At 38.6% G+C, this 24,818-nt stretch overlaps 1 protein-coding gene across 6 annotated transcripts in view; it reads right to left on the bottom strand.

Moving 5' to 3' along the window:
• The window catches only part of SORCS2 (sortilin related VPS10 domain containing receptor 2), a 586,176-nt gene that overhangs the window by 389,468 nt on the left and 171,890 nt on the right, over window positions 1-24,818 (bottom strand). For all 6 annotated transcript variants that reach the window (XM_052780552.1, XM_052780555.1, XM_052780553.1 and 3 more), the window contains exon 2: window positions 9,882-9,949. In XM_052780552.1, the coding sequence (XP_052636512.1) occupies window positions 9,882-9,949 (68 nt within the window). The remainder of the gene's footprint in view (window positions 1-9,881; window positions 9,950-24,818) is intronic.

The following is a 24,818-nucleotide window of genomic DNA, read 5'->3' as shown; positions in this document are numbered from 1 at the left end:
TGCTATTTTTCTAATTTTATGTGTCAGGCTGAAGAAAAAGCAAATTAAAAACTACTGAAACCTGAGAGTCCAGTATTTAGTACCGACACTGCCTACGGGTAGGGTAAATGGAGAGAAATCTCAAACTCCAGCCACTGTACTTCAGAACAGCACAACTTTATTTTTAAATTCTATCCCAAAGAGACATTACAAAATTAAGGACTGGGCAGCATATGGTAAGAATTAAGATAAAGCAGTGATAAGTCTCCAAATTCTTGTAAGAGAGTAAAATTTAAAATCATTTTCTCTCCCATGTGTTACCATTTTATGTTGAAGTCTTCAGAACAGCCAACGATCCTAAGGACAGATCAGCGTTACAGAAAACCATCTGAATCATACAGAAAGCACGACCATACATCCTCTTCCTGCCAGAAAGGAAAGCTTGAAAAAACTGGATATCAAAAGGTTGAATGATGTAGATGCTTTTGAGCTGAACTGTTAGTCTTTCTGATATTAAGAAAGCACACTTTACTGCGTGTCTGCTTTACTTGTTTCCCTGGCTTTTGCCCAGAGGTGGCTGTATTTCACTGATACTGCAATGCCTTTTTATCAAGGGGCGTAATTCAAACTGCATGCACCCTCTTCAAGAAAAACAATATCCATTTGGCAAAAAAAGTACATATCAGATGTGAAAAAAATAAATTAACACAGACAGGTGCTTTTCAACAAATAGATGATAGCAGGTATTTCCCCCCACCCCCAGACTGAAATTACAATTTCAGATCCTATGATAGAAAATTGGCATCGAGTGTGCTCACAGGTCATGGAAATACCTACAGTCTGTCAAAGCAAGTACAGGGGAAAAGCCCTGCCATCAGAAGGACGTCAGCTCTGGAACAGCTTCAACAGCCAGCCTTGGAGCTGACATGTAAGGCAAAAATGCAAAAACTTTTGGTAGGCACTTAACCCCTCATCCAAAAAGCAACTTCTCCAGTCTGGTCTGGAGAAGCCAGGCCTGGAAGAGACAGAAACTCAGTCCTATGAAAGAGGGAGGGTAATAGCTAGTAAGAAAAGGCCACTAGGAGAGAAAACTGGTAAGAAAATGAAATATCTTTTTTGAAAGTTAGCTCAAGAATGGCTATTTGTTGAAGCAAAATAAGTTGTTATCCCTGCTCTATACGCAATAGGAGGAAATGATGCCAAGAGGAAAAAGAGGGGGAGCAGAAGTAGGAAGGGACAAACCCAAATATCATATGAAAACAAAAAAACCCAAACAAACAAACAATCCCCCAAAAGTAGCTGGAACAGAAATTCAATTGACTAATTATCAATCATCTGTTCAATGACAGGTTGCAAGGAGAAGAATGAAAAACTCTCAGCTAACCTTCCATATTTCAGAACACCAAAAATAAATCAGGACATTTAAGTCTTACTGTAAAATGGGTTTAATTTTTGTAAACTACCCACACCCCCAAATTCTTCAGCACATAAGATTATATTTACATTTTTAAAACTGGCCTGTATGGAGTTTTTAATTGTCCCAATCCCTACTAAATTAAAGCAGAGAAAGCTGCCTAACAATACAGAGTTCCTAATAAATAAGTTATGTGGGAAATACTGCCTTTGTTATTTTCACACTGAAAAATATATTCCATACCGCAGAGATAATGAGAGTATAAAACGTTAACACTACATTTTTCTATACCATTCTGCATAATTAACTATGCAGCTGTTCATTCATTCAGTCCCAACAACCAAATTAATTTGCAACCAGTTCACAGGGGATGCACAAGAGCAGACCGCACACACTACAGAAGCAAGCAAAGCTGCTCGCATGCCACATACCACATCAGTGACACAAGGTGCCCAACACTAAGAGAAGCAACAGGGGGTTGCAAAACAGTATTTTCAAAACAGCAGCTGAGAAAAGGCACTTCATCATTAGCTGCCTTATAGTGAAACTACAAGCAAGTGTTTTCAGATGAGTCTTGTGTCAGTGCTCTCCGATGGTCTTCTGTCCTTCACGGCTCAAGCTGAAAACTTTAAGGAGACAAACATTAAACATTCCTAAACATTACAGCTCCTTCGTACAGCCCCAGCACTGACGGGTGTCCCACTGCGCTTGTACAATCAGTTCTCCAAATTACTTACATTCCAAAGAAACAAATTGGGCAAAGACCAAGTGGAGGAAAGCACTGGAACAGTAGGTTCTTCAAACAAGGTCACACAGCAGGCTGAAGGTGGAACCAGCAGCATCACTAGTTGGTGAGTGCATTGTCATTTCTACCTTACCATATGCTCCCCTAAGCCATGACTTTGCCCTTTTCAGTTTTAAAAGTATATCCTATTCAGGTTTTCATACCTCATTCATCATCATAAAAATGTGATGAGCAATGAAACTAGCTGCTTTGATTGTGGTTTCTTATTTATTCCATTTTGCAGAGTGGCAAAGGAAACATTGCTTAATATATATATGGTGTCATTCCATCTGCCCCTCGGTTACGGGCCCAGCACCTCCCTGCTGTGCTGGCCTGCTGACAGTGGGAGTTAATGGATGACAATGCAGCAGAGTACTTCTGATTAGCTAAAAGCTGATGGCTCAACTGTTTTTATATGAATTTAGTACAGAGGAATCATGCCACAATAAAAGCTCTTAGATTGCAGTTCTTGGTTTGATCATATAGAAGCGGATCGTGGGCAGTGCCAACGCAAGCTTCCCTCTTTTATGCTGGGAGGGAGGGGAAAAGCAACACACACAAAACTACAAACCCCACAGACAACTAATGCATAGAAGGACATTGTTTATCTACTCCTCACCTTAAACCTGTCTGCTGAGGCTAGCAAGAAAGACGATAATTTCTTGTAGGCAGGCTTATGCAATAAGATACCATGACAGATCTGAGGAAATGCCAGTGAAGTGGCTTTCCTGAACTTCCTACTGCTACCAGCCTGGATGGGTTTTGGGTAGGAAAGATTGCTTACTCTATTACCATCAGTCCCAGCCAAAAGGAATCTACTTAAAACAAGAACCTGTGGTACAATTCCCACACACTCTGTGCCTGTAAAAAATGTTTATGATACCAGTTCCAGTTAAAGCAATCAGAAATTCTATGACTTGGGTTCAAGTTACTCAAATAATAGGACAGGATTCTTAAACCATTTAAAATAAATGCTTATTCTTTCTTAATAAGTTGACTCGCTCGTAATGAGTTACATCTCACAATGATTTAATTCCTTTTCCAGAAGGAGGGTTAGGGAAAGGGAAAGAAAAAAAGAAATCAACCTGTAATGTAGCAAAATTCCCATGCTGCGAGATATATTTAACATGCTCAGCAGCCATGCTGCAACCAGCTCCAATAAACCCAAGTGTACTGCAAGCAAGAGGCTTTTCTTAACTATATAAATCACAGCTTTCCAACTGGATCTTAATCTATATGTCATATATTCTTTGTGTATTCACAAACTAGTGTAGAAATGTGTAAACACTTGAAATCATCATCGCCACTCCAGGCTGTCAAAGACTTGGAAAAGTAGTTATGACACAGCGCTCTCATCTGTGTGCAACAGATATTCAGTAAAGAATTTTGGATAGACTTTTTTGGTAGCTTTTACTTGCTTGCAGGGATTTATTTTTTTCAGTTACATACATACTAGATGTAAAAATATTTTTTAAATGCTATTATGGTAACACAGACATAAAAGGACCTCCTTAAGCTAAGTCCCATGCCCTGGAGAGCCATTTAAAAGACACATGTCCTTCAGAGGGGTCTACAGGTCACAACTCAGAGAATGTTCCCAACATCCATGACCAAAGTTCATTCCTTTATTTAATGGCCAAAAGCTACAGGCAAAGCATGTGACAGGATGAGTGCAGCACCAAGGTAACAGTAAGGTTATTGCCAATGTGATGGGTCTCGGTCTTAGGAAAGACTATGGTGGGTTGTGTGTCCATTAGAGCACGCACTAGAGAAGCACACCGCAACATCGGCACCCTTTAGGTCCCTAAATCAGTACCACCAGCTGTTAAAAACATGAATAATCATCTCCTCAATATCTTGCACATTCCAAGGTTTGTCAAGACATGTTCCTTTCATTTCCTTTGTCTTTATGTATTTTTCTTACCTGACACCCATGATAAAACATTGCTGATAGGCTCAAATCCACTACATTCACTTTCTAACTGTGGTTTTATGGCTCATTTTAAATGTCCAAAATAAATCTAAAATAGACTTTCCTGCACAATTCAACTCATAACAATGCACTGTAGAACATTAGCAAGAGAGAAATTGCAGCAAAGATAATGAAAGTCTTTGTAATGCTATTAGGTGAATATGGAAATATGATCAAAGAGAACATAACAATCTGTTGTTCAGTAAGAGAAATAAAGTTCTAATTGTAGGACTCCCTTTTCAACATTACTGCCCAAAACCTTTTCACAGTGGAACAGATGTAAATAAGGATATAACAGGAGGACAAAAGAGCTGCACAGGTATAACTGAGGGCAGTCTATTTTGATTGCAGAACCTGCATTATTCAGGACGATGCATTAGCCAGAGGAAGCACAGCTAGATATTAGATCCCAAGCTGAGTTCACTGGGCTACTAATTAGAAAGCCATTTCTTTCTTTGTTTTCACTTGGAAAGAGAGCAAATTTGATATGGAAATCACAGACTCAATAACTCCATCCCTTGGGGCCATTTCTACAAAGTTACTTTTCAAAGCAGAACCACAATATAAGACCATCTGGAAGTGCAAGTTGCTGCAGAATATAGTTGCTCACTTATTAAGCAGCACTTCACACCAAGAAAGAATTTTACTGGGGCACCAGACTCTATATTGGGGTTTTTTTTGTTTTGCTTTTTAAATTAATTTCAGGACACAGGTGAAATGAGTTTCACCTACAAGTCCAAAGAGTTTGGAAACGAATGCCCATACTCATTTTCTCGCACTCTGTGAGCCACACAGGGTCTGGAAATTTTACTTTCCTGAGTGGTATGTTGTTCACCGCATCTACCTGCTCCTGCTCTTTGTAACCTGGATTTTAACCTTAGTGTAGGCATGCACCTTTGTGTAAATGCCCAAAGCACCATGAGGTCACTGTGCATTGATCGCTACTGACGGCCAGTGGGCTTGTACAAACAGGTCTTGCCCTGAATATGTGGCTTTTTGTGGATGCAGACAGAAACAGCTGTGCTGCTAAAGATAGGATTTTCCTGACTCCTTGAGGTTTGCCAAGTCTCATGCTGTCCGTGAGGCTCACCTAATTGCTCTCACCTCCAGCTGCCCAGCCGCTATCCTGGACTCACAACCTCCTTGCACAGCGCTGCGACTTCGCTCCCTCCTCAGGCTCCATCTGGAGTAAGGAGTCCCAGGAAGTTCAGCTAGCATATCCAACCATATTTAAGCAGGTGGGGAAGTCTGTTTCTTCATTTAATGGTTCATTATTGACAACATGGGGCAAATTATCCCAAAATCTCTGGAAATAGACCTACCTAGGGTTCAGCATGCAATGCTAACAGGAGTTAACCGTGCAGTTAACATCAAATAATGCCGTTTGTTTTGCTGTGGTGAAGCAGTAACAACATGGTGATGCCATTGGGAACAATGGCAATTACACAGCAAGTTGCTTTAGCACTACCATATCATTACAGCTTGATACTATGCAATCAAAACTTTATTAGCAATCATCAGTAGCATCTATTATTCATTGCTTAGATCAAGCTAAGATGGGGAAGCCTGCGTGCATACCAGAAACAGGACTCTGAGCCAGTCTAAGCACAAGGTTGGAAGCCAATTCCATGGCCATACAGTGCTGAGTCACTGCATAACCTTCAGCAATCACTTACCATCTCAGTTGTCCCGTGTATAAAATGGAATAACAATAAATATTTCTAAGAGACATTATTAGGATTAAATCAGGTGTACAGATAAGTATTAGCATTAATTTCTTAGTGGCTACCAATTCAAAATTAAAACATTTGATTGCAAGTTTCAAGTACATACACCTAAAGCTGCAGGCATGCAACGTATGCAAGCAGGCACCTGAGGTTGTAAAGTATGTACAATTATATATTTATGCACAAACTGGTCCATAAAGCATATGAAAACACATACTCAAGTATCTATTATCCTAAATGGTCTGTTTGATTCAGGTTCTTCATACTGTAAACATCCTGGATGAAGATGTATATGGAGTCTGACAGGAACAGAGCTAGTATGCAAAGTATCTTCAATATATGCACAATTTCTGGAGAAAATTTTATTACCTGAATTTTAAGTTTTAGTCACAGTATCAGTTTTTTCATTATGCTAACGCAGCCTAACACAACCACCAACCTGTATTCCCAATATGTAATGCAGTTTAGAAACTCTAAAAATAGACCTGAAAAAAATCCTCTGTTCCTTCTCAATAAGTTATTTTAATTTATATTCAAGAGGCAGCTAATATCATCTCTGTTTATTTCCCTACCTTATTTTGAGTCAAATAACTATACAATTTACCCCAACCTTAACACTTACTTAATAAGCAAATTAGCAAAGTATCAGAAATAGCTGACTAGAGAAGCACACCCTGGTGTTTTCTAACTACATGCTTCCACCGAGATTTATGCCTCCACCTCCTCAGTGTAACCAGACATGGCTGCTACTAGTAAAAAGTTAAGACTTTCATTATCCAGCACCATTTCCCCTGTTTATTCAACGATGAAAAAATTCCAAGGTAATTAAAATTTAGGCCTCCCAATCCTGTAACCTGACTTGTGTGGACAGGCATAAATTACCTACACAAATTAACAATGCTCTGCAGAGGCATAGAAATTCATCACCTAGATCCACTTCCAAAAAAAAAAAAAAAAATCAAAAAAAAAAAATCTATCTTCTTCGTGTAAAGCCCCCGCCAGGCACGTACCTCCGACTGGTGTTTTCCCCCACCATTTGCATTACTCTTAAAAGTCTGACTGCAACTTCAAGACAGCTAAGAACAAATAAGCATCACTGGACTACTGAGTCACCCTTCCTTTCTCAATCCCTGTTCCACTACGGAAGGAAAAAAAAAAAATATATTCTTTTGAGTGATAGGAGAAAAAGATAGAGATGAAGACGAAATATGTTTTAGAGGAAGAAAAGAAAGAACTGATAAATGCCAAGCTAGGATAATATTTACTGATTGGCAAGATAAAAGTGGGAGATTAACAACATTAAAAAATTTACATGGTGGGGATTGATCAGGTTATAAAACAAGTTTATTTGCACCTAGAGACTTAGAGAATATCAAGTGTCTGGTATGATCTAGCTGGGCAAGATAGGAAGAAGAAAAAACACTGGACTGATTGAGGAAACAACCGGACAGGATCCATTCCCACTAGGGCACAGAAACCTCACAAAGATTAATGGCTTTTGTCTGCTGGCAAAAAACCCTATACCATTTTTCACACCTGTTTTACTGTATATGTGTTCTGATGCAAATGAGAGGAATGCAAAAGAGAATCAAATAAAAAAGTTTAAAAATATGTACACTGTGCATTCTGGGCAGGCTGCCAATGTGAGTACAACACTCTGGCTCCATCAACAAACATGGAGCTTCATCAATTTACACCCAACGATTTTACACAGAGAAAAAACACAAAAGTTCCCTGACTTCACGGACAGCTTCATTCAGTATTTATTTTTATTTTATTTAGTACAAATAACGAGCTACATCTCAACAGAGAGAGGCACTATTTGATAAATAAATTTGATTTATTTTATCTAATTTGATAGATAAATAAATTTGATTTTTTTTGCACCAGTTGGTCTCATTTGTGCTTTTCCAGATCCAGGCACCTTGTAACTCCCCCAGACGACCGCATGTGCCGCTTTTACGCCACAGTGGGTGGAGGCAGAGGAACGAGGTGAGCCCAGAGCAGAACGTATCTAGGGATGGATCAGCTACCACCCCTGGCCCAAGTGCTAATCTTAAGCACTTGCTTCCTTTCAGCATTTCCATCCTAGTTTTATAAACAACCAAAGCATCTGGTACATCTATTAGTTGTAAGTAAAAGGGCCTGATTTCCCTATGATGCACGCTAGCATCAATTTTATTTGAATGCAGTTCACACCAGTTCTTCTTTACACCAGCTGTCAGCAAGGTCTGAATGACCTTGTTTAAAGTGTTTATGTTCTCAAAAGAAGGCAAGATTATCTGAAGCCTGTTTTATGTTTATTTTGAAAGAGCAGAGAGTTTATTTTGAAGAGTCCAACTGAATAAGTTAAAAAGACTTCTATGATAGATTACACTGAAGCGTGGATAGCAAAACTTGAAACATATTGCACATGTTGTATAGGCCAGGGGCATATAACAGGAAAGCAATGTGTGCTTACACCATTATGGGAGTATCCAAATTGCCATTTGGTTGTCGTCTTTGCACAAGATGTTGGACAAAAATTAAAACAGAAACAAATGTGCAGTTAATTTCGCATCTTAAAAGTTTAAAGGATAGTTACAAATGAACCATCACAGCCCTAAAAATGCCAATCCTGAGCCAATACTAAGCAGTCTCCATTTGATCTTACTCTCTTTCCTGAACACACCCTTTTTATGACTAAAAGTTTCTTTTTTACTTGAAAATACCCTTGTGCTGCATGGACCACTGCCCCTGGCCAGACTGAACTACTCAGCCACTAGTATTAAAACAAGGTATTGCAAAGATGCGCTGTCATTATGAGAAATCCCACAAGGTTAAAACAATGCAGCCTCCTTCAAAACAAGTGACAAAGCTGTTGTGCAGCACGTCCTGGTCACAGGCTTTTCTCACTCCGTATGCCCTTGCCCACTCTTTTTCTTGGATTCTTTCTGTAAAGCTCCCTACACACACAGATGAAGTTTGAGTCCCCATACAAGCTCTCGGGACAGTATGAAGTTTAGAGGTGCCTAAGCCACAAGGTATTAGATAACCCATTTGTTTCTAGACCTGAAGCTTATGGGTTATGTAAGAATTTCACGTAATACTCCTCAAAGAAGTCTCCTGTCATATATAACAATTATTTAGATATCCCAGCAGAATATTTCAAGAATATTTTTACTGCTACAGATAACCCAGCAAAACTAGCATAGCAAACATTGGAGCAATATTATATTTATTGATACCAGTGAAATACTTTCACTTCTGAAGTGTACATACTGGGTCTAGCAAAAATTTGTGCTGGAAGATTTATATAGATACACAGAAAATTAGCGCACAAAAAGCCCACTTAGCAAAACCAAATTAACACATGAGAAGATAACCAGTATGACTAGTATAACATAGGCTTACCCTAGCCCTGGTTTTGTGCTGACATATACCTGAGTGTGCAATTGCAACACAGGCAACAAGCATACTCGTATCTTAATTCACAAATGTTAAGGGAATGAGAATCAATTTAAAATTTATTGGGATTACTACATATTCCCAGTTGTCATAAAACACAATATAACCTGCACTGGTGTTACATTTCATCCAGAGAATCGTGATGAATAATCCAAATCAGGATTATTTACTAACCTCAATATAGTACTCAATAGCAGCAAGAACTCCCAACAGACACATCCCAACACAGTAAGTATTTCAAAGTTTTTAAGTAACTTTGATGCAAAAATACTAAGAAAAGAATGGCACCTTTCAAAGTGGCATTACGGAAAGCTTCTTATACTCCATCATTGTTTGTCTCTACTGTTAAAACTAATTTCAAACTCTTTGTTATTGAACTGCAGGAACTTCATTTAAGGAAGAGAAGGAGTAAAAGTTGATGACAATCTGTATAATCTTGCTATATTAGCAACAATCAGCTACCAACTCAACTCAGCAGCAGTTTGGACAAGGAAAAGAGACAGATCTGTTCTAAGAGTGGGGTGGGGGAGGTGGTCATAGAAAAAGCAGAGAACTTACCTCCACAAAGAGCTCTCCAGCACTTTCCCCATGTCAGTATGATAATACTTGGTAAGGATCAGGATCACCTAAGAAGAAAACAAGAATAAATACATTTATACATGTAAACTGATATAGGAAACACAAGTAGATCATGGGCAGCATTATTCTGGTAAATGCAAAAGTGAGGCTCCTGAAAATCTGAATTGTATTTCACTTTATTTTAACCTCTTACCAGTTTTGCTTTCAGACTGGGTTTTTTCCTTCCTCTTTCTGAGAAGAGTGATTTCAGCACTCAAAGTTTTCTGCAAACCTGGTGACTTCATGAAAGATTGTCCATTTCACATGAGCAGTGGAGTTGGAATAGTCACATAAATCCCCCCACCACATGACAGCCCCCAAGCAATTTGTATGACTTTCTCAGCAGGAAGAACCAATCTGGTTCCTAGTTTAAATTTAGGAGGCAACTCTCTTGGACATCTACAGAAAAAAAATCTGAAGTGTTAAACAATGGTAATTAACTGATTATCCGGATAACAAATTCAGGCAGAAAATGAGCTCTGGTCTTCCCTGCAAGATCAGGAATGCAACTTCCATGTCTGTCATTTTTCGTTCCTAGAAGTATCATCTTTTCTTCCCTCAAGAACCAGCTCTGTGCTCTGTAAATTACTCATCTACATCACCAACAGCCAACAAAATACACAAAAAAATTTCATCCGCAAAACATCTCAGCCTATGAGAAGAGTCAGCAAGAAACACTTTCCATTCACTCAACATCCGACAAATTCACTGGTCAAACAATATAAAGCACTAGTCCATGACTGCTGTATCAAGCTGAGTGCTATGGTTTAAGTTCAGATCATTTAAACCAGATTTCCTTCACTTGCTGCCAGTCCATAGTAGTGGTTCTTACACCCACGTTCCCATAGCAACCCCATAGAGGTAGAACAGAAAGAACCTCTGGTTCCTTGCACAGCTGTTGGCTTTCTTTAATGCGGGGTCAACATCAGTCTCCAACAGTTTGAGGCATGCTGTTGCTGAGCTGGCACTTCCTCTGCTCCTGACCACTAGATGAAATCTCCAGCAAACAGCAACTGTAGGCATTCACTTTGATAATTCAGATAATTAATATGCTGATGATATATTTATGCTGCAGTCTCTGTACACTGGAGCTTGTGAGAGAACAGAATTCCAGACCATGGGTGTTAGGTACATGGCGCTTTGGAAATAACACAATGTTTTACAGAACTGAGCTATAATACCAGTCTCGTTCAGGGTTATCTAAACCTAATAAATTCACAACATGTATTCCTGGATGTATATTGATATAATTAAAAGCAGAAGCAATCCATAACTCACAAATAGTATTATTCTCTCCTATTCTCAAAAGAGTCACAATCTACCAGATCACTTTGCTGGAATTTGATGATTTTTAAAAATAAAGGCCTGGTTTAAAATAAAGCAAGCAAGAAAAAAAAACAAAACAACAAACTTTTACTTTTAAATAGGTTCCTACAAAGACTTACAAAGCCAAGAGGAAGAACCATTTCCCAAAGGAGAGAGTATCTACTGATGAGATTCCTGGCTACGGCCCAAGCACACTCCATCAGGTCAGCTATTTATTCTTTTGTCAGTGTCTTAACTACAGCTTTCTGCTGGTGCTTGCAATTAAGGAGAAAAAGAAAGAAACTTCACTACTGGGAGCATCTATTGGCTCCAATTATTAAGGAAAAAGTTTCAGACTGTGTTTTTCTGAGCAATTGAAATTCCTCTTAGGCCACAAAAATCAATCTGGGAGGTTTTTTTAAGACATACAAGAATGCATATTTGGTGCATGAAAATAAAGAAGAAAGTATCAAACGATATAAGAGATTACACTTTGTTTCCTTACATTCACACAGAACCAGAGACTGAATCCTGAACTTAGCCAACTTTTTTTCATCCCTGTGCATCCTAAAGCCGTAACTTTTAAAATTCAGATGATTTTCAGCAATGTATGTTGGAGCCACCTTGCCACAGGGTAAACCCAATATTTCATTCCTGAATTAAACCGGTTACTATCATACACAGAAGATCCTATTGGGTTACCTTCAATCCATCTGCTTTGGAAGTTAACCTCTATGGAAGCATCAACAAAGCACCTTTCAGATAAGCCATTTCTGTAACTCAGCACCTGTCCTAAGTGTTAAAGACTTTCAGGATCAAGGGGTAGGCTCACTGTACTGCTTGCTAGCTGTAGTTCATCTAGGGGATGCACACACCAAATCAGAAAGCTACTGTTGTTCCACACACTTCAAATGAATGGCTTCCAGGTAATTGCAAACTGCATTGGGGAGCAGCCATAAGCAGTAAAATGGCTTATTTACGCTGCAGGATTGGTGCCTTAATTTGAGTCACAGCTCTGAAAAACAGAGGTCAGTATTTTCCAATCTGACTGGTAAATGCATTTAAAAATTAAAAGACCTTATTTTGCATTTCAGAAGCAGGGAGAATGACTTAGTAAGAAAAACAAAGCCATAATGAGCTATCTTTGAATTCTTAAACACTGTTAGGAGAGTCCTGTTGCAACTTAAGAAGTAGGAGGCTGCCAGGGGGCTGACTGCTGTTTCAACTATGCCAGTGGATTTCGTCCCAATATCTGAAAAATGTAGGTCAGCTATTTAACAGATTTTACAGCATTGTCTTGTGGATTGTGGGCATCTTTTCAGGCTAAATAGTGATCCTGCTAACCATAACGGTGTTTTTCCTCAATTAACAAACAGATGCAAAGAACAGGAGGAATCATTTCACAATAAAAACATAAAGGTCTTCAGTATCTCTGGATTCTGTGCATCATTTCTAAGAGCAGAGACCTGTTTTACTGATTTCATTTCAATGGGACTCCATAATTACAAGCATTTTACAGGTTGGATCGAAGCCAATGGTTCATACACGCAGCTGTCCTAGGGAAAGCGCCTGGGTGGCCCATAGATGGGGAGAGGCTTGAAGCACAACAGCAATTGAGCAATGATCAAGGGTATGATTCTTAACCAGCTCATACTACTACCATCAGTCATGGATAGCTAAAATAAATTTAGCTTTTTTGTGTTATTATTTTAGAACTAAAATAAATGCAGGCAATGGGGGAGAATTGGATTTACCAGATTCTTTATTTAAAGATGGATTTATAGGGTTACCTAGAGATTCTCCTAGTCCATCCAGTCTCCTGTTTTATGAGGAGACTTGTGAAACCCTTTTAAACCATTTCATCTTCAATTCAGCCACGGTTCTTTGAGTTAGTCCCCAGTGTATGTCAATGGAGGTGGCAACACTAATTCTCTGTTGTGTGCTAGGGATCTATGAACACCTGATGGTGCTTCTGGACAAATATACCTAAGAAATGTATCCCTTCTGCTTTCATTGCCCTGAAACAAAAGTCCCTAGGCATTCCTTCTTCACAGAATTTTAGTTGTTTGGAGGTTTTAAGTAAATACAAGTAAAAATACATACATATTTTGGTCCAAAATAGAGATATAGATGTCTAGTACAGATTCCCTTGCTCAGTATTTGAGCATCACGGACTTCTCTTAAGAGCAGTCCTTACTGTACCTCACAGCTTTCTGATTACCTTTCTACTACTTGTTCTGATCCCAGCACCTTCTGCCCCTTTGCAGCAAGATGGCAGACCACTGCAGTTTCACCTCCCTTCAGGAACATTAGAATAAACAGAGCATCGTATCTCCAATTCCCTGCCAGGTTCCCTGCGTAGAATTCAGGAGACAATATTTTCACCCTTTTCTTTCCAAAAAATTGTTTTATTTGGATACTACATGACAGGCATACACCAACCATGTCACACCATACAGATTTAAAATAAAAAAGGGAGAAAGGAAATGAAAACTTCCAGCTTTTGTCACAAAATCAATGCTCTATTACCTGCTTCTTTACTAAAGCCCTTGACCCCTCCATAAAGCCAAAGGTGGCCAGTATTTCTCCATATGGGACAAGGTATGGAAGTTAAATCCCTTAGGATTCCAAAAGTTATATGCAATGTGCATTGGAAGTAAGTAAGTTTTCAGTGGAAGTAATAACTGTAATTTTGGTCAATTTGTCTAGGCTGGAAGACCTTGAAATTCAGAAATTTCTTTACCTATACTTTTTCATACTCCATACTTTTTTTTTTTTTCCATACTCCACCTTTGGGGGGGGGGGGGGGGGGGGAGGGGGGGAAGGTGCACAGAAAGAATTTTGATTCCCCCATGCCATTCCCCTGCTTCCATAACTTAGTTCCTGCCTGGGTGGATTTTCACTTTTATGGTAGTTACAGCTCAAACCTGTTCTTCAAACAAGAGTTGTAGCAGTTTCTGACCCAAAAATCCTTTCTGGATGTAGACCTATCTTCAGAAGTGCACTGGGTTTTTGGTGGATGACGGACAGGGAAAACAAATGGAAAATTCCACAGATACATGTATAATTAAAGTTAGAATGATCTTCATTTTTCCCCTCTCCTTTTCTCTTGCTCTCTTCTGAAAATGCTTTGTAGCAAGGCTGGACCAAACGAGCAAAACTTCACTTTAAGAGATACAATGTGCTTTTAATCATTTCCTAATAAAATTTTGGCTTTAAAGAAACCCATTTTAATCCTCTCTTTTCATCACCATGTCAGCTAAGAGGGGCGAGAAAGGAAAAAGGAACGAATTCTAGATCAATCACTTTCCCTGGTGTTTATATTTTATCTTTGGGTTTTTTCCCTTTTCTTTGAAGGATTTGCTAAGATCCTTCACTTTTTGATAAACATTGACTTATGGAAAAAAATATTCCCCCCCCCCCCCCCTTCTCCCTCCCTGATGTTTTCTTTCATGGACCATTCTTAACAGAGATCTCTCTTTTTCTATCTACATGGAGGCTCTTACGGATTAAGCTTTATTTGACCCCTGCCATTTGTGATTTGAAGTAATTATTTTTTTTGGCATCGATTCGGAAATTTAATAGCAAAAGACTCATACTTTCAAACGCATAATTGCAAGTATGATTGCAAGTTTTTGTGTTTTCCCAAGTTTATTAGAAGGTGAGGGCACACTATAAATACTTCTGGGCAGCCAGAGCTAGCAGGAAAACATACTGCTTAGACAGACTCCAGTTTCTGCAAACTTTTTAGCATCTGCTTAATTTAATCCATGTGAATGAACCCACTGAAATCAAGAGAAGTGTTTATGAGAGTCACTTGAACAGGCACTTAATACTCTGTATGACTGGAACGGAAGCTGCTGTTTTGTTCGAGAACACAGCCTAACTCACCTTTTCAGCTATTAAACTATTTCACTATAAACTGTAACTATTTCAGGGAGATCAAGGTGTTCTAGGCACAGCCTACTAATTCGTCACCACCACCCCCTGTACTTCCAAAACTTTATTGACAACTAATAATCAAAATACTCCCTAACAAATTATAGGCAACCACCTACTGCTCCAATCCCTCGAGCCATGTCCACTTTTGCAGCAGCAGGCTCTTCAATCATCACGCTAAGGTCGACATCAGTTTTTACATTCATTATTTAAAACAAAGACTCTTAAGAGAAAAGTAAAAACCAAGAAATTATTAACATGAAGGTATATTACCACAAGTCTATTATATGGACCAACTGCCATAATACTATTAATAACTTCATAATAATTTGATTACGCTGGGAGAACTGTAAACGGAAAAAGAGCATTTAGGTTTACTCTGTTGCAGGGTTATGATGAAAGGTGAAAAAGACAACATTTATACCATTACTAAAGCTATTAAGAATTCACTGTATAAGCTTCTACTCCTCTCTGGTGATAAAGTTCATAAAACCAATCCCTGACTTAACATGAAAGACTTAAAGAATTAGATTTATAGTTCTTCCAAATAAATTGTATTGGGAGAAGAGAGAACTTACCGTGTCTGAAGTCACTGACTGGACCAGTACACTTGTCTTAAGCATTAGTAATAATTCTGTACAGTGGATTTATTCATAATTCAAGGCAAGACACAGTAATGGGTCAATTCCTATTCTCTAAGAGGTATTTCTATCTACAAGAGCTGAATAAGTGCATAGTCTTGAAAGTGATTGCTTCCTGATTCAAAACTATTTTAAATATAGTACTATACACACTGACCCTGCAAACATTTATACAGAAGAGTAACTTTAAGATATCCAATATATTTAATCCACTATATAGCACAGAACAGGATTATATTCTGTTAGCACTCTACAAACACAGAACAAAAAGAATACCTACTGCCTTCAGGAGCCTACAGTCCAAGTTCAGAAAGAGACAAGTCTTCACATCATCAACTGATGTCAGATTTTCAGTGCAAGCTCTTAAGAAAATTATGTTTATGTGATGGCACTGCATGTGCACTGTATATATATATATATATGGTTTTGGCTGCTCATCCCTACCTTATAATTCTAAATCCACTGACTGATTTCAATTGTATTTAACAGAGAGATAGATAGCCATATGGCTGAAGTAGCCATACCATTTCATACCACAGGTCCATCTAGAACGGTGGCAAACAAAAAATACAAAAGTATAAGAATGGCGGAAGCATATAAATAAAGATGCTTCCCAAATATATTTTCCAGCCTTCAGTAGTTTGCAACTCAGGCAGCTGGGCTGTTGTTACTCCAGTTTTTAGCAGTTGGCTGCTTGGATAAGCTCAGGCTTCTAGGTGGTACTGGCTGACCCATCAGCACAACAATAGAGACTATTGTGTTTGTAACTTTTAATGGGCAGTCCTCAAAAATCAAAGCATATGTAAAATTGGTCAACCAATTTGTGAACTGCTGCTACTCTAACATATTCATGTTGCTGCTCATTTCTATAATTATTAGATGCAGCTCTGAGATTTCTGGGCAAGCTGCAGATACAGAGCTTGCTCAAGCAAACAGGAACTCAGTTTGAAGGTCACGGGATTAAAGGATCCAAAATTCTAGATTGAATCTGCAGCTTGGGAAACAGTGTCTAACATTTTAACTACTTGTTCAATTAAACTTCCTGTTCTTTTTCAAAGAGCCCAAAACAATGTCATCTCTGACACAAAAATCTCCAGTTTTCTGCCATTGCCTTTTTCTACACAAGCAGAGTATTTTTAGGTTTAAATATTTAACATAGCATTTAATAAGCTCTTAAAACCACATCAGTGAACATGCCAAGAGAATACATTTCTAAAGCATGAAGCAAGAATATTTTTTTCCTAGTCTGGCTTGAATCCTAATTGTAAATTTTTTTGAAATATAGACTAGCTTTACTTATCTCCTCTAATAATGTATTCTAAATTGAATTAACAATCCTTCCTGCAGAACGAAACCTATTGTCTGAATATTCTTTTCCGTTCCAATGAAAATTCAAGAGGAAGCAGAGCTGACATCCATAGAAGACATATGTAAAACATCTTTACCTTCTTCCAGATATTTCAGGAATCCAATATTACAGAGAGGCAGTTCACCTTGGTCATCAATGTTATACAGCTATTTACTACCAGAAAAGAAAGATCAAACTTCAAGTGCTGTTTGTGAAATACTCCTAGTCTGTCATGCAGTGTTACTGCCCAACAGTAAAATATAAAAATTGAAAGTAAGCTTCCAATCTGCATCACTAAATCCTTTTTCAAAGCCAGAGCTTTTTTTTTTTTAACATTACCATATAAAAATAATTACACTCTCTATTTCAAAAAAGAAATTATTATGCAAGACATATGGAAACATCTGTAGAGGATACCACAAGCTGGGAAGACTGTTCATTTGACGCAGGGCTGTTGGCAGATATGTTCATACCGCTTACTCCCCCTCACAGCTGCTCTGTCTTCACCCAAACCACAGGATTAAATATCATTGTACCAGATAACATCATATTTATCAGAGGTTGCATCAACCTACACTGACCTCAAAATTACATTTAATTATCTCTGCGAATGGCTTACGGTGTTCAAATAGGACCTAATTGCCTATCATAAAGAGACTTTATAAGGCTGTATATGGGAGCAAGGACTATGACACTGCATCAAGATCAGCCATAGAGTCACTGTTTAATACCCTTCTTATCATGAATAAGGACTGGACTTTTTATTTCCTGAATATTGTAGGTACCTGAACTTGTTCTTTACAAATGAGAAAGATAAACATGGCCACAGGATCTACAGAAGGGGACAACAGCACACTCCAACCTGAAAGGCATGCTGCCAGGACAAATACGCTAAAGATCAAGGCAGTTCTATTCTAGTGACAGAGGGATGCTGATTAATATTTTAGTCAGAAGACCAGAGACATAGCAGAGGCAGATGCAAAACTGGTTTTGCACCTTTTGTGATCTGGAGCATGCGTGTTGCATTGAACAGCATTAACATGCTCAGGGGTACTTGAACACCCCGTATTCCAAAGACAAAATCAGGCCTGGACAATGACACAAAAACAGAGTGAGAGAAAAAAAGGAAAAACAAACAAACAAACAAAACAAAAAACCCAGCAAGAGTCAGGAGGTTGCCTAGCAAAACAGGAATAACACAAAACAGATCTGGGCATGTTACTTCAAGTGCTGTCTAAAAAAGCCCTCTGGTCTCCCAGCATGATCACCCTCCCGGTGGGGTGGGCCTGGGTGCCTCTCCGAACAAGGACCATTTGCTCTGCAGCTTCGCACTGGGCCAGACTAGGCCCAATGCAACCCCGGCGTTGTCCTTTTACTGGGCGGAAATTGGTCTCTCTCCGTCTGCCTTTCATTTTAACTGTTTCATTCCTACTTATCTTGCTAAAATAATTAATTTCAGCAGAAGTACCAACACAGTGCCCCTAGTATGGCGTGAAAGGGGACCATTCCCACTCAAATGCGAAGCCCGCCTGCTCCCAGTGGCCACATTCAGAATCAATTCGGAACACCTCAAATGACATTAACAGAATTCAGCTACTGTAAAATACTGGGAATGACCCCCTTTGAGAGGAAGAAGGATGAAAGCACATCTATCTTCAGCATTATCCCTGAAGCAGCAGAACTTCATACCTGTGCCAATGGAAAGGGCATAAAGGAGCTGAGGGAACATCCAACTGGGTTAGGAGACTATTAGAAAGGACTTAGGAGCAGTTGGGAAAATTGGTCAGGGGCCAAATATGTCAGAGAAAACATTGGAAGGGGCCGGGGGAGTGCTGGAGAGTTCTCCACATTCAGTCCAAATCCAGACCAGGACGTTTCCAATCTGTGAGCACTGAGTTTTCGCCAGCTCTTTGTATTTCCTCACCCAGCCTCTGCCCTAGGTGTTCATTACTTTAAGAGTCATGGGGCCATTAAATTTAAGTGGAATTATACAGCATTATCTGTGAAAAGAAACAGCTATTTCACCAGGCAATGCCACACCATTTTGGATCCCTAGCTAATGGTGTCCTGTCACACAGACACTAAGCTTTAGTTTAACCAAACTAAAGAATAGTTTATGAAGAATATTAACACAATCGGTCATCTTAGAGCCAGGTTTCAAATTAGCCTCGCATTCCAATCTTAAACCTCTAATACTTTTTAAATGACCTTCAGATCAAGTAGATACAAGCAGGAAAAGATTGTAGGCCCTGATAAATGAGGTCTGTATTTCTTTATTTTACTCCAGCAAAGACTTAGGCATTCAACAGATTCTTTGGAGACAGTTTTTGTATGTCAGCATTTAGCAGGCTGTAGCTAGGGCTACAAAGCAGTTTCAGTAACTATTAATGTGAAATTCTCCCCCTTAGAGACTGATGTTTTTCACGCTTGGTGTCTCCCCTGTGATCCCAGATTGTTTTAGAAATATGTTAAGAACTTCTTTCTTCGTGTTACGAGAATTACTCTTTTCTGTCTTCATAGATATAAGGACAGGTACAACAGTTAAGCAGCACAAGACTTAGAAGGAAAATACTTTTAATTCATGCCTAGAACACTTCTAACAGTTATCTCTAACACTTACATATTCTCATGGCTCTTTTCTGTAGAAATGCAGTAATTTCAGGTTTCTCGCATCCCCTTAACATAAGGTAGTAGTACTGTCTATTTTACTGTTGGGAAATGGAGGCAGAGATGTATCACTCTGATTTATCCCACCTAACTTTAGGATGTACCGGCCAATAGGGTCAGAGACAGATACCTCTGGAGATCAGTTTTGCCCATCTAGATCTGAATAGTCCTTTGGAAGTACTCTTTTTTTTTAATATTGATTTATCATGCTGAGGACTTACACTTCCAGCTTGACCCTCTCAGAAAGACTGGATGAATCCATGCTTAAACAAGTTGCAGGAGAAGTCCAGGCAGAACAGAAGCCAGCATATAAAAAGAAGACAAACCGAGAAGCACGATCAACACACACAACAAATTCTGTGTGCCACTAACCTTAAGGATCTTTTTTTCCCATGCATGATGCTCCCAGACTCAAGTCTTGCATTCATTCAAGACCACTTACCCTAACACAGGTACCCATGACTTAGAGCAATGCACCAGCACTTGGCAGAGCTAGGAGGTCTCACGTACAGTTACGTGCTTCTATACCACAGATATCCTAACTGACACATAATATGAACTGTGCCAAAAAGTCAACATTTTCAATATGGGGGAAAAGTTAATTTTTCCCCTTACCTGCCTTTCTGCCAAGAAATAAATGGAAGTCTGAGGAAAGAGTTAGAAGAAACTTATGCAATTATATACCATCTCAGAAGGTACAGCAGACTAGTTTTTGTAACTACTAAAAAAACCACAATTCATTTCTTCAAAACGGCATGTATGACTATGATGTGTTTCATACCAAGGTACTTTAATACAGAACTTAATACTATTAAACAGTTAAAACTTCTGTACAGTGTACATAACATTCACTCTTGTCCTTCATGATATTGAGCATCTCTCTAGAACTGCTATTTATTTTCCAGTCTTTTTTTCTAATGAGTTTGTTCTATATTTGTATTGTAAATGACTGTCTCTATTCATATTCTATTTCTGAAACTTACAGCATAGCCTTCTCTGTTTACAAGTCAATAGTCTTCTCCTTATGGAAATTACCTTATCCCAAAACAAAGAAAAAAAATCTGAACCTTTTAATTCTTGCAAATTGTTTTTCTTGAGTTTGGAGTTTGGGGTTTAACTGATGCTATGACCGAAAGGCACTAATAACCAGAGTGCAGAGGATACAGCCCAAACCCAATGGCAATTTTTCAGCTCGATGATGTTAGCAAACAGATGTTTTTCTTGATCCCTCCTCACCTTTCCATACCCATGCATTTATTTTGAGTCTGATCCAAAGTCTGTTTAAACCAATGGGAATCTGGATTAAGCCCATTCTAAACATATTAAAAGCAAATCAGATCTTGAAGTTTCCTTCATGAAGGGAAGGATCCAATTTTGATAAAACCAGTATTTGCAAAAGTTTTATACATTCTATGCACAGCAGAAACAACCACACTGTATTTTCCACAAAATGCACAGTTGTACAAATTTGTTACTTTCAAAGTCAAGTTACAAGGGACATGAGACTACTCAAAGAGAACAGCCAGGGTTATACTTAATGATGCAAGCTTTTTTATGCTATAGTGGGAACTTACAGTTCTGAAGATCTCTCTAAGCAGACATTTCTTAAAGTAAAATTTCACTCACAATGTAGAGGAGAAAGTGAGCAGAGGTAGACTACTGGAAATTACCTCAGACCTATTAAGTCAATCCATGATCACCTATGTATATTTGTTTTTTTAAAAATACTGTATTTTGCAGGAATTTTACAAGATGAAAGGCCACAGGAAAAATATGTCACCCATACATCCAAAACAACATTCAACTCCTTCAATTTCCCCACTTTGGAACAAAAAATATCTTTTCGTCAGCACAGAAAGAATATTCCAAACTCTCCCAATCACATTATCTTTTTAGATAGGGCAGTAGGCCTGTATTTTTCAATAGCAAGTAGAAGGCAAAAGATGCTTTCAATCCAGCCCAACAAATAGCTTGTAGAAGTTTAATTTGTAGACACAATAAAATGAATAAAACATCCGTTCAAGATTACTCAGCAACCTCCTGAAGACAGAAGCATGTCAAGAGCTGATCAAGTTTTAGGCAAAAAAGCCAAACCAAAACAAAAAACAAACAACAACAAAACCCACAAAAAAACCCCTGACAACAAACCACCAACCAACCAACCAAACAAAACCTTCTATTTTACTTTCCAATTCTTCAACTGAGAAGAGAACAGTGACATTTCTTCAGGAAGAACAGTGTCAAAAATAAGGAAACAAAAGTTTTTTTCAGCTAAAATTTTACTTTCAACAATCAAAAGTACGAATGGTATCCCAATGAAAACTCTTATGCACAATATAGGAAAAATACAGATCAAAATGGCTCAGGCTTTCTTTCAAAGACTTAAAATGAGCACGCATAACACATTACAGAATTAGTTAATTAATAGAGCATCATTATTACTGCTATATGAAGAAAGAAATTATAAATAATAAAGTTCAGTGCTGGGAGTCATTAACTCAGTCCAGATATTTCCTACCTATATTCACAAACCTCCCAGCACAGGAAGCTACCCACAGAAACCTATGCAATTTCAAGGGCATTGATTGCCTATCAGCAGGGAAAGAAATCAAGCCCCCTCCATATTCCCTGCTCCAGAGAAGGTGAAAGCATCCTTTAATCTCTGTGACAACACATAGACAGCAATTTACCTGAAGTGGTATTTTTTGTAGCTTCCCTCTCCCTTCCCCAAGTCATGACACAAGCAGCCTGAAGCGCATTTCTCAGGAAGGAGACATAACACATACTGCTCTTAATCAGCTGTACTAATTAACTAAGGCACAACAGGACAATGATAAAAAAATTTTTGGAACAAAAGAAGGAAGAGGTCCACAGTATGGATGTAAAGGACATAGAGGACTACAGTGAAAAAAATAGGAATCATCAGATATCTAGAAATAACGTGAATTCCCTATGAATAAAATGAAAAGGCAGTAAATGTGCTACTAGAGAAATGTATCAATGAGGAAGGGGGAAACGGATGCTCAAACACGTCAATTCAGTTCTCTGGTTTGTATCCAACTCAAGCACTGTCCATTTTCTCAGCGGGTTAAGCTGTTTAGAGAACTGTCAGTCCCTAAAAAATATTGACTCCTCAGTGCCTTAAGAGAAATAGCTTAGGGAAATGTGCAGGGTCTCTGATCACAGCTCAGGCAAGTCTTTGTTTTGGTTTTAGTACCCTGGTACCTAGGATTGTCCTTCCTTTTTCCTTTTATTTTCTCAGAGCAAAGAATACTAATGGTCTGTGGCTGTGTGTGACCGGCTAATATTAACAAGGACTGAGAGATCTGCAAACCGAATACCTAACTCACCGTACCTAGGAGCAGCGTTATTTCTAAGAAGAAGCTTAGTCTGAAGTTTGTAAAATGGATCTGTGTCTAAAATAAAGACGAGCTGCTAAGCCTTTCTTTTCTTTAAAAAAAAGAAAAAGCAACTTATGTACTCCTCCCCCCCCAAATCAATGCATTATAGATACATTCCTCTGGATCGCTCTTTAATTATTAATTACCATTCAGCTTTGCAGTGACTCTCATGGTTATTTCACACAGACAGACTAGAGGAAAGGGTCCATCCCACTTCAGCTACGTGAGGGGTAGGGAAACGGACAAAAGCAAATGGGGGGGAAAAATCAGTAAGTCTCCAAGACAATCTGTTTATTTTAGTTTCAGAAGATTATGCTTTTTAAAATTTTATTTTTGACACCAAAGGAAAAGGACAGAAATAAAAAAATTAAATAACTGCCTGTAGCTAAATGTTTCCTATCCAGAATGGTTAGAATTGAGCTACAAATTCATGGAAATAGATATTTCTTAAAGGAATTGCAACTGCAACCTTAATTCCAGTAAAGTTCAATACAATAAAGTATAACAGTCCTCATAGCAGGTAATGGAAGATAATGATCACAAAAGCGAAATGCTTTCTGCTTAAATTCATAATGAATCGAAGTGGATAAAGGCTACAAGGTAAATGTTTACTAGGGTGGTAGACCAGGTAATTCTTTCCTGAACTAAAAAGAAATTGAAGAAAATTAAAAAACCAAAACACAAGAATACCTGGTTTTATAAAAATAAAACATTTTGCTTCCCAGTGGTGGTTTATTTTTACTGTAAAGTGTATGATTTCTGTACTTAGGCATCTCGGCTTGTAAGGCATTTTGTAGTCTAGCTTTTAGATTTACTGAAATGTATGTTCTAGCTCCTAAGATGTACCTGTGGTCTAACTTACCCTAATATTATTTGTATTTTGTGTAAGATCCTGATTGTTCCTGAAGGTTTATGCATCAGAAACAGCATGATATTCTGATTTATTCTAAATTATTAATTTGTTGTTTTGCTCTTATGTTGGGAAGGGGGGACAGGAACAAAATTCCCAGAGTCAAGACTGTTTGCCTGTGACACAGGGGCAAGGAGAACATGGTCTCTTGATGGAGCAATGAGGCAGCAACAATACTGGGCAGTAGAAACGGCCCTCGTAAAGCACAAAACACAATCATATTTCCTAAAAAGGCTCTCTTTATAAAGAGGTGGTAAGCCAAAGATCTAAGTTCTTTGCATCCATTATCTCAGGCACTGTCTCATCCCGGGCTGTGGCTCTCCTCCACTCCCTGAAGGAACGTACGCTGGCTGGGGGGTGAACTTGGGCAGGGGGGACTGCAACTAGAGCCAAGGATGTGTCAAGGAGGAAAAGGGATCTCTCCTGACCTCCTGCAGATTGATGCTCTGAAGTGTCAGATAATTATTATCTTGCTTGAGATTTGCAGCCATTATGAACACTCAAACAAAAACAATTAAATGGCCTTCAATTGAAAGGAATAAACTGAAGGCATCTCAGACACAAAGTCTAAAGCTAGAAGGGATCGCTTGGTCCTTCCTGTCCAGCTTCCTCTCCTCCTTCGCTTCCAGACCTAAATACAGATAACTCAGAAACATGCTTAAAGCA

The sequence above is a fragment of the Harpia harpyja genome, chromosome 2, assembly GCF_026419915.1.
Source record: "Harpia harpyja isolate bHarHar1 chromosome 2, bHarHar1 primary haplotype, whole genome shotgun sequence".
In the NCBI taxonomy this organism is placed as follows: domain Eukaryota; kingdom Metazoa; phylum Chordata; class Aves; order Accipitriformes; family Accipitridae; genus Harpia; species Harpia harpyja.
The sequence above is the reverse complement of the archived record's forward strand: the minus strand, read 5'-3'. Positions and strand labels throughout refer to the sequence as shown.